At 70.6% G+C, this 14,072-nt stretch overlaps 1 protein-coding gene across 2 annotated transcripts in view; it reads left to right on the top strand.

Annotated features, from left to right (window-relative positions):
• RARA (retinoic acid receptor alpha) overlaps positions 1 to 14,072 on the top strand; it is a 62,975-nt gene that overhangs the window by 15,150 nt on the left and 33,753 nt on the right. For both annotated transcript variants that reach the window (XM_044999564.1, XM_044999563.1), the window contains exon 2: positions 10,237 to 10,695. In XM_044999564.1, coding sequence (XP_044855499.1) covers positions 10,518 to 10,695 — 178 coding nt within the window. In that variant the 5' untranslated portion in view covers positions 10,237 to 10,517. The remainder of the gene's footprint in view (positions 1 to 10,236; positions 10,696 to 14,072) is intronic.

Genomic DNA, 14,072 nt, shown 5'->3' with positions numbered 1-14,072 from the left:
TGTGTGTTTGGGGGTGCGGGGGCGCTGGGGGTGTTGCGGGGAGGCGTACGGTGGGGGACTCTCGCCCCCGGCCGTTGCAGGCCCCCTCTCTCGCTGATCTCCCCCCGCCCCCAGTAAGCGTGTGTCATGGGGGGGGGTCCCCCCCTTGCCCGGTCACTCGGTGTTTTCGGGGGCTGTGGGCCCTGTGATTTGGTGTCTCTGGGCTGGAACAGCTGTGGGGGGCAGGGGGGGCAGAGCCCTTTCTTGTCTGTCTCGCCCCCCCCCCCCTGCGTTGGAAATGTCTGAACCCAACTGTTGCCGAAGTTGCTCCAGGCTGGGAGCATTCCCAGCTGTCACCGGATCCGCCCCCAGCTCCGGCCCCACCAAGGGGTAACCGCCCCGAGGCAGCTTCCAGGCCAGGCTGGGGGAGCCTCCCTTGCCCAGGGACCCCCTGGTTTCCTTCCTCGCCTGCGCCCTGTCGGCTGCGTCACCGGGGGGGCCTTTTGCGGGGAATCCCCGTTGCGCCGGGCCCCTCCGGGGGCGCCGGGCGAGGGTGGGTGTGCGCCTGGCCAGCTGGCTCGCCCCACTGCGCCGAGCGCTTTGACACACAACTTCTCACTCCTTCAGATTTGTCTGCCAGGGCCCATCCGGAGAGCACTGGGCCGCTTCCCCTCTCGCTGCTGTTCTCTGCGGCGAAGTGGTGGGTAGTTCCTGTGCTCTGGCCTTTCCCGGGGCCCGGGCGGGTGCCGTGCCAGGGGGCCGCCTGCTTTGCAAACCTTTGAAAAGTCGCTTTCGTTTGTGTGTCACTTTCCCCGGCCCGGCGCGATCTTTAAAGGGCTCGACGCGGCTTGCGAAAGGCGTCTGCGGGGTGACGAACGTGGGGCCCTGGCCCGCTGCCTTCCCCGTGTGCTGCGCTCGATGGACAGGGGTCCTGCCGCCGGGCCCGGGGCCTGGACTCGGGCTCAGGCATGGGTGGGAGTGAGAGAACCGGGGCAGCGAATCCAGCCCGGGCTCGCCCGGCGCTGAGGCAGCGGTGGGTGGAAAGCGAGCGCGGGGAGTCAGGGTAAAGGGATCTGTCCAGGCTGTGGTTTTGCAGCGTCTGGGGGTGCAGGTCTGAACTCGGAGCTGCGTGTGTTGCGGGCACTGGGGCCGTGCGGAGGTCTCGGCTGGGGGGCCGGTGTCGGGCACTCCCTGCTGGGGGGCCGTGGTTGGCTTGGCCGTTACCGTAAGCCGTTGTGCTCCATCGTTCGGCTCTGCGGTGTGCACAATGCGCTCGGAGCTGCGTGTGTTGCGGGCACTGGGGCCGTGCGGAGGTCTCGGCTGGGGGGCCGGTGTCGGGCACTCCCTGCTGGGGGGCCGTGGTTGGCTTGGCCGTTACCGTAAGCCCGTCGTTGGGCTCTGCGGTGTCGGGTGCAGGCGACGTGCTCGGAGCTGCATGGTAAGGCTGGTTCCTGCCCCAGGAGCGTGATGTCCGGATGCCCCTGGTGGTGGCAGTGGCTGGGCCGGGCGCTCCCTGTTTTCCAGCGCGGCACCGGGGGGCTGACGCCGGCTGCCTTCCCGCCACGGGGGGGTTGCTCTGCGCCTGCTGTCGCTGCCCTGCCGCAGTCCAGGGCCCGTGGCCGGAGCTGCCCCAGTCCGTGCTGGCGGAGGTGACCCTCCAAGGAGGAAGTCCTCTCTTTGCCGACAGACAACCCACTGGCACAGCTTCAGCCCCGGCACCCTCCCTTAGTTCCCTCCCGTGGGGTGTGTTTGCGTCACTCGTGCCGCTGCAGCAGGTCAGTTCCTGTGTGGCAGAAGCAGGGAACCCAGCCATGCCGGGGCTGGGGGGGAGCCCGGGTGTGTTACCTGGGCCCTGGCCTGCGCCTGGTGCGCTGCTGAGAACAGCAAATTGGCTGCGGGGGGGCTGCACTCGGGGTGTGAGCGCGGCGCACTCCCTCCGGCGGGCAGCTCCCGGGCAACGCCAGTGCAGTGGGTGTCCTCCGCCTGCCCCGCGGAGCCCGCAGGCCCCTGTACGGACAGTGCTGGGACCCCGGTTAGCTGTGAACTGACCCGCTGCATTTCCAAACCCCAGGCTGCTGTGGCCTTATCCTGCCGGTAGGTGCCGACTCCCTGGGCCGCAGGGAGGGTGCATCTGAGTGGGCATCCCCCACGGTGAGACCCCTGTGCCCCTTCCTCGGGCGAGGGTCTCCACATGCTTTCCAACAAGCCCCAGTACGCTCCCCACTGTACTGATGGGGAAACTGAGGCACGGGGGAGAGAATTCCCTGAAGTGCTGTAGTGCTGGGAACAGAACCCAGGTGTCCTGGCCATTAGACCATGGACCTTTTCACAGATTCCTGTGTGGGTGGTGGAGCGCCCCCCCCCCCCGGGAGCGTGCAAGGTGTTTACTGAGCTCTCGGTGTGAGGCAGCGGAGGGCCCCTCTGCTCTTTCTCTTCGTTTACTTTCCGTGACCCCCGAATGCCCAGGTGCTAGTGAGCTGCAGATCTTGGCTCATGGCACAACGGGGTTGGCGATTGCCACGGCTCAGATAATAAATCACTGTCAGCGTCTTTGTGTGGATGCTCCTGGCCAAAAAGGAAGGGGGCAGGACACCCTGGGGTTGGCTGAATATGTCTTGCCAAAGTGATCATCAGTGACATAGTTAATGTCAACATCAGTGTCATCCTTAGGTTTCAGAGTTAACGGCCAGTTGGGCCGAAGAGGGGCGATTGGCTCAGGCTGTCTGCAGACTCAAGCGCAGCATTAGTCCCCCTGGCACCGGCTAGTCCGTGTTGTGTTCATCATCTGTCCCTGGCTCCCACCCAGCTGCTGCCTGGCGGGACCTTCCCCTGCAGGGCGAGCCCAGTTCCTGACTCTGGGCTCTCATGGGGGTTCCCCCTGCCAGGGAGGGGGCTGTCACTCCTAGCAGCTGCCCTCCCGGACCAATGGCTGGCTGGCTGCTTCCTCTGGACACGGGGTATGTCCGTGTGCTGCTGGCTCTGTGCTCTGCCCCAGAAGTGGCTGCGTTCTGGGCGGGGGTGGGTACAGACGTGCTCCCGGTGGCATATAAATGCAGTTTGTTTTGGGTGGGATGGGGGCTGGAGAGAAGACCCCGTCCAAGGGCCCCGGACTGGCGGTGCGGGGGGGTGGCTGGTTGTGTCTGTCCCAGCCTGGCTCATGTTCCTCTTCAGATGGAAACGAAACCCAGCGGCAATCCCGGCTTGTGCCCTGCGGCTGCTGGCGAAAACCTTCGGGCCGGGGGGGCTCTCGCCAGCAAAGAGCGTCCGGGCAGCCCCCTCTCTCCTGGGCGCGGTCGGCCCCTCGGCTCCCCTCCACCCCAGAGCTGGCTGCATCAGCCCTCGTGGTGGGAAGCGCTGGGCGGGTGGTTGGGACGGGGTGACGCTGCCCGTGGGGCACTGGGAGCTGGGGCTGCACGGCGTGAATGGGGCGCCGCTGGCAGGGCTGTGGGGCCGAGCCGGGCTGGGCCTGTGCGTCTGCGGGGCCGTGTCTGGCCGTCTGCGCGGCGTGCGCGATCCACCATCGAGCAGTGTGTAGCCAGAGGCTTGAGGGCCACAGGTGTCGTCCCCTCCACCCCCCCCGCCCCTGGCGATTGGACCCACTTGTGCCAGGGGTCGCCCCCAAGGCAATAGGGTTTTGGCCTCGTTGTCAGAACACACTGACCTTGGCCCGGGTGGTGCCAGCGGGCGCAGGGCTGGAGGGGGGGGCTCTCTTTGGGGGTGCCCGGCCCCCACCCAGCACTGGCCACAGCTTGGTTCAAACCCATTAATCCCTCATCTGCTCTGAGAGGATTTCCAAGATAAGGCTGTTAAGCCGCCCCCCCCCCCCCCGCTGCCTCTCCCCCCCCCCCCCGGCCCAGGAGACTGGCTTGGAGCCCGGGGTTTGCGCCCCCTTGGGGCACGTGCCCTGCCCTGTGAGCCCTGCCCCGTGCCACGGAGCGGGGGCTGCGGGGCAGCAGGGACCCCCAGCACCTCGGTGGCGGAGGTGAGACTGGCTGTTGCCACCAGGGGCCCCTCTAGCCCGGCGTCCCGTCTGTGGCAGCAGCTGGCTTCACGGGGATGGCGTGTCCTGTCTGCGGGATGGGCCGCCCCACGTCCTGCCCGCCTGGGCCTGGCTCTCATGGGGCAGGGCTGGTTCCTGGGATCCGCCGCCGCCTTCTGCAGGGCCAGGCCTCTCCAGTCAATCCCATTGGGCTCCAGCAGCAGGGAGTTCCACGGGGTAACGGAGGGTCGTGCTGCCGAGCGTCCCGTTGCTCTAGGGCCCAGCAGCGGCGCGTGTCTCTCCCCCGAGGGTCTGGACCCTCCGTCTGCTCCTCCCCGGCCTCTCCCCGCCCCGCTCGGGCTGGGGGTGCTCTCCGCGGGCACATCCCCGGCCAGCGCTGGGCTTAGCCCTGCCCGGAGCCGTCAGCTGGCCGGGGGGCCGGCGTCCGGGTCGGGTCGGGACTGGCCAGGGGCCCCTGCACTGGAAGGGGCCTGGCGGGAGCCGTGTGGCGCTGCCTTCCCGGGGCTGCAGCGCCGGCGTCTCCGCGCTATTTATAACCAGGAGGCAGCTCGGTTGCTATGTCACTATTCTCCCGTCCCTCCCCCCCCCCCGCCTCGGCCTGCCCCCGACCCCTCCCCTGCCTGATGGCCAGCCCTGGGCAAGGGCAGGTGGGGAGCCAGGACGCCTGGGTTCTCTGCCGGCTCTGGGAGAGGAGTGGGGACTAGTGGGTAGAGCAGGGGGTTGGGAGCCAGGACTCCTGGGTTCTCTCCTGGCTCGGGGGGGTGGGGGTGGGGACTAGTGGGTAGAGCAGGGTCACGTGCCTCAGTTTCTCTCCACAAGGGGGCTGGCAGTGGCCCGGCGCTGTGGGGTTTCCCGAGGGGGTTGAGTGGAGCTGCTGGGCGTTTTGACGCCAGGCTGTGCCCAGGGACGCTCCCTGCCCCCTCCTGGGACTCTCTGCCCGCATGGGGCAGGGGCAGCCACGTCCCAGGGCTGCCTGTGGTCCCCTCTGCAGCAGAGCCCAGGCCGAGTTCGCCAGGGGGCTCTGCCCAGGCCTGTGCCCCCGTCTGGGCGGGGGCCTGGCTGGCAGCAGCCCCGGGCACGGCCCCCCACGGAGCAGGCGGGGGGGGGCTGGCTGGCGTTGCCCTGGCAGGAGGCTTGGCCACCCCAGGAGAGGGGCTGAAGCAGCGACATTGCGCCTGCCTCGGGGTGTGAGCACGTTGGCCATGACGAATGTGCCGATTACAGAAAATGGGTTAATCTCTCGGCGGGCGGCAGGAGGGGCTTAGCGCGGGGGAGGGGGATACATAAAGGCGCTTTAACCCCCTGCCTGGAGCTGGGCTGGGCGAGTCACTGAATGGCTCCGTGCCTCAGTTTCCCCCCATTTGCAATGGGGCTCATGGCCCTGCCTGGCTGGTGAGCTCCCGGCCCAGGGGCTCGCGCGCCCTGTGATGGGCCCAGCTTGGGCGCTCCCGGGCCCCCGCGGGCAGTGCCCGGCCAGGCTCCGCCAGCCCCCGGAGCCTGGAGGCGGCTGGGTTTGTTTGCTCTGTTTCTCCTTTGCAGCCGCGGCCCCTGGCCGGAGCCTCCCAGACAGCTGGCTTGTGTTAGCCGCTGCTGCGGGGCTGGGGAACCCGTCCAGCTCGCTGGCTCCGCGAATCCTTCCCCCGCTTGGCTCTGCCCTGCGGAGACCCTCGCCCCCCCCCCGGTGCATTGGGGCCCCCGTGCCATAGGCTCGGGACCGCCCCCGCCCCGCTCGCTGACTGAGCCGTGCTGGCATGGGACGGGGCAGCGTGTCCGGGGGGGGCTTGGCCTGCTGCCCCCGTGCTGCGGCTGATGGCTGGGCACTAGCTTGCCTTCTGCCAGCCTGGGTCCCTGCCCCCATGTGGGCACCAGGGAAGAATTTCAGGGGCTCTCCGAGCCGGAAGCTGGGCACAGACTGGGCACGGGGAGAGCCGGGACACGCGAGGGACTCGGGAGATGGGGGCTCAGTTCCTGGCTCTGCCTCGCCCTCCCCGTGTGACCAGCTGCGGGTGGGGGGCGTCAGGCCGTCGGGGGCTGCGGCGATGCTCGGCCACGGCGGGAAATGGCTGGAGAGCTGGGAAGGGAACCCAGGAGTCCCTGACGCGGTTGTCGAGCTGGAGCCAGGCCTGGTGTGCCGGGGGGCCGCAGGCTGAGGGACGGGGCAGAGCAGGGTCTGCGTCGTGCCTGGGGCGCGGAGCTGCTGTTTGCTCCTCCCTAGAGCAGGGTGCAAATGATGGGTCCCCCCCCATTTGTGCCAGGCTGCGGAGAACCCAGCAGTGCCCCTCACCGAGGAGCCGGGACGTGGGGCAGGGGCCAGCCCCCGGCGCTGCACGAGGCTTTGGTGTTCGTCGTATTGCGTCGGGATCCTGCGTCCCCCAGGGCCCAGCCCCGAACCCAGCAAACCCGGCCGGGGCGACTCTGCACCGGGAAGGGGCCTCGGCTGGGGCTCACTGGGGGGTGTCAGTAACTCCCCGATCGGGAGCCCGCAGCAGTGATGCCAAGGGCCAGGCGAGAAGGAGCAGCTGCAGGGCTGGCCAACCCCCCTCACTGGGCCCCCCAGCTCTCCGGTGCCCCTCACTCCCGACCCGCAGCCCCTGCTAGCCCAGCCCTGCGCCCCCCAGCTCTCCGGTGCCCCTCACTCCTGACCCGCAGCCCCCTGCTAGCCCAGACCTGCCCCCCCCAGCTCTCCGGTGCCCCTCACTCCCGACCCGCAGCCCCCTGCTAGCCCAGCCCTGCCCCCCCAGCTCTGCCGGTGCCCCTCACTCCCGACCCGCAGCCCCTGCTAGCCCAGCCCTGCCCCCCCAGCTCTCCGGTGCCCCTCACTCCCGACCCGCAGCCCCCTGCTAGCCCAGCCCTGCGCCCCCCGCTCTGCCGGTGCCCCTCACTCCCGACCCGCAGCCCCCTGCTAGCCCAGCCCTGCCCCCCAGCTCTCCGGTGCCCCTCACTCCCGACCCGCAGCCCCCTGCTAGCCCAGCCCAGCGCCCCCAGCTCTGCCGGTGCCCCTCACTCCCGACCCGCAGCCCCCTGCTAGCCCAGCCCTGCCCCCCCAGCTCTGCCGGTGCCCCTCACTCCCGACCCGCAGCCCCCTGCTAGCCCAGCCCAGCGCCCCCAGCTCTGCCGATGCCCCTCACTCCCGACCCGCAGCCCCCTGCTAGCCCAGCCCTGCGCCCCCAGCTCTGCCGGTGCCCCTCACTCCCGACCCGCAGCCCCCTGCTAGCCCAGCCCTGCCCCCCCAGCTCTGCCGGTGCCCCTCACTCCTGACCCGCAGCCCCCTGCTAGCCCACCCTGCCCCCCAGCTCTCCGGTGCCCCTCACTCCTGACCCGCAGCCCCTGCTAGCCCAGCCAGGGCCGGGAGCTCTGGCTGGTTCCTCTTCCCGGAGCAGAGGCGGGGGCAGCACCTGTTGCTGGAGAAGAATGGGGCGCTGGGTGGGGGGAGGGACGCGGGGGGGGGCGGGCGTTCCTGGCGGTAACTGGAGCCGGGGACAGGTGGAATTTCATTTTGCGGGGGCAGGGTCTGTGCTGGGGGGTGGGGCGCTGGGGCCGGGGAGCCGTGGCACCTTGCCAGGCTGGCTCTGGGCTGGCCGGGGAGCAGCCCCCATGTCCCAGTCGCTGCTGGCACGTCCCCCCCCTCGCCCCTCCAGCAGGCGAAGCCCCGGGGTGCCAGCGGCTGGGGTCCGGCCTGAGGCAGGATTTTCACCCTCTTTGGGCGGGGGTTGGCGGGTGTCTCTGTGCCAGCGGCCGGTTGATTGCTGGGGTGGGGGCCTCAGCTGGCCCCCCAGCCGCGTTTCCTGAGGGCAGGAGCCCGGGTGGGTTTCAGGGGTGCGGGCGGGGCAGTGCCACGGGGTGGGGCTCCCGGGAGCCGGGCTTCGCTGGAGCTTTAGCTGCCCGTCCCGCCGGGCGCTGGGGGCCGTCGGGGTGATTCATCCCTGTCGGATGTGACCAATGTGCGGGTGACTCAGAGTCTGGAGGCTGCTCGGGGGGCTCCCCCCCCCCACCGCCCCAGCCCAGCGTGAGGCTCCGGGTGCAGCAGCCCCGGGACTGGAGGGGTCTCAGCTGCTGCAGTTTGCCCAGGTCGGCTGGTGCCCCTCAGTCCCGACCCGCAGCCCCCTGCTCTGCCCGCCCTGGGCTCCCCTTTGCTGCCGATGCCCTGGCTGGGCGGCACCTCCCCGTGCGTGTCAGGCTGGCACAGCCGAGAGCAGGGAGGAAGCCGCAGGCTGTGACCGCACCTCAGATTGTCGGGGCGCTTCCTGCCTTGCTGCCACCCTATCCCGGGCCGGGGGGGTGGGGGGGGCTGCCATGGCAACAGAGCCATAAACAGCTGGTCATGCGGGGGGTGTCGGGCTCAGTCCTTTCCCAGAGTGCACCGGGGCGTCCAGCCCCACTGGCCGGCCCCTGCCGCGGGCCAGCCTGGCTCGGCCCCGCCGAGAATCGAGAGCGGCCAAGGGGAAGCTGCGGTCGCAGGCGTGACGGGAAGCGTGCGGTCAGAAGGGCCTCCAGGATTCGCAGCTGCCGTCCCAGCCGCTGGCCTGGCGCGGTGCCCCCCCGGCTCACCCCATGCCAGGCCCGCCCCGTCACATGGGGCTGCCTGCCTGCCTGCCGTGTGGGGCGTGCCCGCAGGGCGTCTGTCACATCCGGGGGCCACGGTCCCATCTGCCAGCCTGCGTCTGCGCTGGGGCGCCCGGGAAGGTGGGCAAAGCAGCGACGGGCGCGGCAGGGCGCTGCCCCATTGGGCTGGTGCGGCCCCGGCCCCCAGGTGCCAGCAGGTGCCCTGGGGCTAACAGGTCTGGGACTCGCTGGGGAGGGCCTGGGGCTGGGAGCCAGGAGTCCTGGGTTCTGTTCCTGGCTCTGCCCTGTTTTCCCCCCCGTCCCCGGGTCTCGCACTCGGGGCAGCGCCATGGGCTCCCCTCTCAGCAGCTCCTGTGCCAGGCAGGTCGGCGTGGGGCTCTCCTGGGTCCCCGCTGGGCCCTGCCTTCCCCCCCTTAGAACGTCCCCCTGCTGGCTGGGCCAGTGGTGCGTGGGCTGGGCGTGTCCCATCATGCCAAGATTCCCCTGGATTGGCAGTTTCTGTGCCCCGGCAGAGGAAGGGGTCGCCGGGGGCAGGCTGGGGGTGTATTTCTGACCCCTTGTGTCTCGGGGGCATGAGGGGGCGTCGGGTGCTTGCTGTGCCCATCCGGACCCGCGGGGGTGTCATTGGGATGGGTGGGGCGGGCACGGGGCGCTGCTCTGGCGGGGTACCTGGGTTCTGCCCCAGACAACGTGGGGAGTCCCTGCCCTGGGCCCGTCGGAGGAACCAGGCTGGCTCAGCCCCATGGCCAGTGCCGGCCGCTGCAGAGGAAGGTGGGAGACCTGGGCGGAGCGGGGGGGGGGGGGGTGATCTGCCCTAGGCAGTCTGCAGCGAAGGGTTAAAATTCGTGGCCCCACTCGGTTCCTGTGGGCTCAGGTGTCTCTGGCTGCCCCAGGGCCCTCGCCTCCCCGAACCAGAGTGGCAGGAAGCTGGGGGCAGGGCTCAAGGGGGCACAGCGGTGCCCTCCTGCCATCCCCTGCGCCTCGGGGGCAGAGCCGGCGGGCCCTGGGCTGGGGAGATCCGGGGCCGGCTGGGGGGTTTCTCAGGCTGGGACTTGGCCGTGGCTCCTGGCACCCGGCTCTGGATTCCAGGAAGTGGCGGGTCCCGGCCAGGCCCTGCCATGGGATTGGAGGAAAAGTCTCCGGCCCCAGCTGCGGACTCCCCTCCCCCAGCCCCCGGCTCTGCCCCTCGCCTGGCTCTTGAGGGAGCATGGCCCAGTGGTCACAGCGGTGAGCCAGGGCTGGCCCAGGAGTCGGCTCTCGCTGGGGGAGGATGGGAGCCAGGACTCCTGGGTTCTGTCACTGACGTGCTGGATGACTCACTCTGGTCCCCCGCGGGGGGCTGCTGGGGGGCAGAGGAGGAATCCTTGGTGGGGGTGCGGGCGGGGAATGGCAGGCCCTGTGCAGGGGGCCCGGTGCCCCTGTCTGTTGCCCCAGATCCCCCCCCCCGGTATCCCTGCTCCATCGCCTGATTTCCGTCCTGGGATACTGATAGTTTTCATTCACGTGGTGCTTCGTGTCTGTATCTGCAGCGGGGAAACCGAGGCACGGGGGGGGGGGGCAGGTTGCCTGGGAGCCGGGGCTGGAACCCAGGCGTCCTGCGGCCGTGTATCGGTGTCTGCAACACCTCCGCCCTTGCCTGGGCGTCGGGTGCCCCCTCGCTAACCAGCTCGCCTTTGTCTCTGCTTCCCTTGCAGCTGCAGCGCCGACGCGGGCCAGGAGCCGCCGAGTGGACGCCGCTCGCCTGCCGCGGACCCTGCCCGCCGGTGCCAGGACCAGCCTGCAGCCGCAAAGGCCCCGTGGAAGGGGTGGGGAGGCGGCCCTGGCGCCTGGGCCCCGGTGGGCGCCGGCCTAGCCCCGCAGGGCGCCGCGTCCCGGGGAGGCAGCAAGGCCCCGTTCCCCGGGGCGGCCCCATGGAGCTGCCCGTGGCGCTGGGAGCTGCCCACATGTGACTCTCCCAGGACTGTGCATCCGTGCCATGGCCAGCAACAGCAGCTCCTGCCCCACGCCGGGGGGCGGGCACCTCAACGGGTACCCGGTGCCCCACTACGCCTTCTTCTTCCCGCACATGATCGGGGGCCTCTCGCCGCCGGGCGCGCTGGCGGGCATGCAGCACCAGCTGCCCGTGAGTGGATACAGCACCCCCTCGCCAGCCAGTGAGTACCGCGCCTGGGTCGTGCCCTGTGCCCCGCTGCCCCCCTGTCGCCCCGGTGACGTGCTCGGAGCTGCCGGCGTGTGGATGCTGGTTTGCAAAACCCAGCAGTGCCCCTGCCACCTGCATAGCCCCTTCGGGTGGGGATGGCAGCACTGTGTGGCACTGGCTGGCCGTGGGCAGAGCGACGTCCTCTGACTGTGAGCAGGGGGGCTGGGAGCCAGGACTCCTGGGTCCGACTGGTTCTGTTGGCCACGGGCCGTGTGTCTAGGGCGCGTTCCTGCCCCTCTCCGTGCCTCGGTTTCCCCGTTTGCTGATGAGTGGGGGCTGGTTTGTGAGGGCTGTGATCCGATCCGCGGGAGGCTGGGCTGAAGGCTGGGGGAGTCGGGGGGGGGGGGGCTCTGGGTCGCTCTGGCCCCTAAGGGAGGGGAAATCGTTGTGTTCAGCACCAGGAAGCGCTGCCTGGCTCCAGGCCCAGGCTCCAGCTGCGAGCTGGGGACCCCCCCCCCTTTCCCGGCCAGGCAGGTGCCCCCTGTGCATGGCTGGGCGACCCCTCCCCCCCCAACACCCTTCCAGTGCTCAGAGGGTTAAAGGGACCCGTTCAGCTGCCCCTGGCTGTGATGTCAGGTCCCTGCTGGCCAATGGGGGCTCAGAGCAGCCAGGTGGGGGGGGCCTTGGGGCCCAGCTGCTGATTGGCTGGGTGGTGCTTGGCACTGGTGCTCAGGCAGCAGGACCCCCTGGGGGGGGGGGCAGCACCAGTGGGGGATGGGTCGGGGGGTCGGGGGGTCGGGGGCCTGGTTAACCCCAACGGCCCCTGTGGGCTTTCATGCACCTTCCTTTGAGCAACTGATACTGGCCAGGGTTACAGCCGGGGGTGGGGGGGCAGGGTTGGCTCTGGGTGGCGCCGGGGGTGAGGGGCACCATCCGGTCTGGGGTTCTGGGTCGGCTCCGTGGGGCACTGGGCAAGGAGGAGGGCTGGGTCGGCTCTGGGGCGGGGGCACTGCGGGGGGGGGGCTGGGTCGGCTCCATGGGGTGTGGGAACTGCGGGGGGGCCAGGGTCGGCTCCCGTGGGGTGGGGGCACTGCGGGGGGGGCAGGGTCGGCTCTGGGGCGGGGGCACTGCGGGGGGGGGCAGGGTCAGCTCCCGTGGGGCGGGGGCACTGCGGGGGGGGGCAGGGTCAGCTCCCGTGGGGCGGGGGCACTGCGGGGGGCCAGGGTCGGCTCCCGTGGGGCGGGGACACTGCGGGGGGGGCAGGGTCGGCTCCGTGGGGCGGGGGCACTGCGGGGGGGGGCAGGGTCGGCTCCGTGGGGCGGGGGCACTGGGTGGTCTCTGTCGGTCCCCGCCCGGGTGCTGGCGCCGGGCCAGGCCTTGGCAGCCCGGGGGCAGGAGGTGGCAGCACTGGGGCCCCCTGGCACGTCGGTGCCTCGCGATCCAGCTCCGGGCAGCGCCCGCCGGCAGCCGGGGGTTATAAATAGACTCGCAGCAGAGACTGACGGGTAAACAGAGCTCGGCCTGCGAGCGGTGCCCCCGCGGTGCCCCCCCCCCCGCGCCGGGCACTCCGAGCTCCCCTTCCCCCTCCCCGCACCGGGCACTCCGAGCTCCCCCTGGGCAGCCCCCAGGGGCTCACGCTCTCATGGCCTGTCCATGGTGGCGGGAGCTGGGGGGCTGCTATGGGGGGACCTGCTCCCACCCCTGCTATTGACCCCCCTCCCTGCCAGATCTCCAGGCCCCCTCCCCTGGGCTGTCTGCAGGGGGTTGGGCACTGCCAGCCCCCGGCCGGCCTGGGGCTGTCCCTGCCTACGGCCGTGGGGGGGTTAATTCGAGCCACTGGCGGAGAGGCAGTAACTGCCCCCGGCAGCCACCCAGCTGGGAATTATCCTCCCCCCCCCCCCCCCGTGAGCCTGTCACGCCCGGGGGGGGAGCTGTGTCTGACAGGTCCCCTTCCTGGGTCCTAATCCCCACTCTGCCATGGAATAGGAGACCCCTGCCTCAGTTTCCCCATCCATCGTGTGAGCACTTGCGAAGGAGTCCCGCTCGTCTGTCCCCCACGCCCCACTTCTCTGGGGGGCCAGGCCCCAGCTCCCTGGCTTAGTCACTGCAGAGCCCCCTGGGGAAATGGGGGCCGAGGAGGCCTGCTGGGACCCGCTCTCTGGGGGGGCTGCCTGCGTGGCCACACTTTCATTTCCTGATCAGGGTGTGGCGCTGGGATGGGGGCGTCGGGGGTCCCCACTGCCCTCTTTGAAGTTCCATCTTCAGGCTGCAAACTGTCCTCCACTCCCAAGGGGGGGGTTGGGAACAGGCCAGGCAGCGCCCCCGGGACGGACCCTGCTCCAGTGGGATTCGGACGTCAGCTGACCTATTCCCCCCCCCCCCCCGCTCTGCCGGTGCCCCTCACTCCCGACCCGCAGCCCCTGCTACGCCAGCGCTGCGCTCCCCCCCCCGCTCTACCGGTGCCCCTCACTCCCGACCCGCAGCCCCTGCTACGCCAGTGCTGGGCTCCCCCCCCCCCAGCTCTACTGGTGCCCCTCACTCCCGACCCGCAGCCCCGATACGCCAGCGCTGCGCTCCCCCCCAGCTCTGCCGGTGCCCCTCCCCCGTGCTGGGTCCCCTCACCCCCATTCTGTTCTTGGGCCTGGCTTTGACCCCACTCTCTCCACTGCCCCTCGTGTGATTTCCCGAGCGATGCCCCTCCCCCGTTGTCGTGGGGGGGGTTCGACCGAGCGGCTCGCCGGGGCGGGGGATGGGGTGAAATTCCGGCGCCCCGGGCCTGGCCGGGTTATTAATGGGCCCTTTGTCCGGCCCCGGCCCCCGAGCTGCGGCTCAGGGAAAGTGACAAATGGAATCGGCCTCTCGGCTGCGGCTGCGATTGACCCTGACAGGCTCGTTCATCACCCGCCCGGAGAATCAACCCCCCCGCGGGGGGGCCCGAATTGGAGTGCGGCTGCCTCTCCGCGCTCCCGGCCAGCGCCCAGCCTGCTCATGGGTCGCGGGGGGGCAGGACTCCTGGATCCTAGTCCCAGCTCTGCTGCCCTGCGCCTCAGTTTCCCCTGCTGTGCAGCAGGGATCGTTCTGGTGCCCCCACCCCCTAACGTGCTTTGGGAAGTGCTCTTGGGGGGGGCAGTGAGCAGAGGTGCAGGCAGGGGCCACACGCCGCCCCCCACCCCCAGGCCGGGGCAGGAGCTTTGTGGGCTCTGAATGCGGAGCCTTGGGGTGCAGGCGCAGGGCTCGTCGCGTTCCTGTTGTGGGGTCTGGAGCACCTGGCCACAGCGTGCGCCCAGACCCCCCCACCCCCCCGTGCTGGGGGCTGGGGCTTTCCCCCATGAGCCTGGGGGTTCATTGGTGGGCACAGGAGCCGTTGGAAGGTGCTGGGGGGAGGGGGCT

This window comes from Mauremys mutica, chromosome 25 (assembly GCF_020497125.1).
Source record: "Mauremys mutica isolate MM-2020 ecotype Southern chromosome 25, ASM2049712v1, whole genome shotgun sequence".
Classification (NCBI taxonomy): Eukaryota; Metazoa; Chordata; order Testudines; family Geoemydidae; genus Mauremys; species Mauremys mutica.
This window is presented reverse-complemented; position numbering and strand designations above follow the sequence as displayed.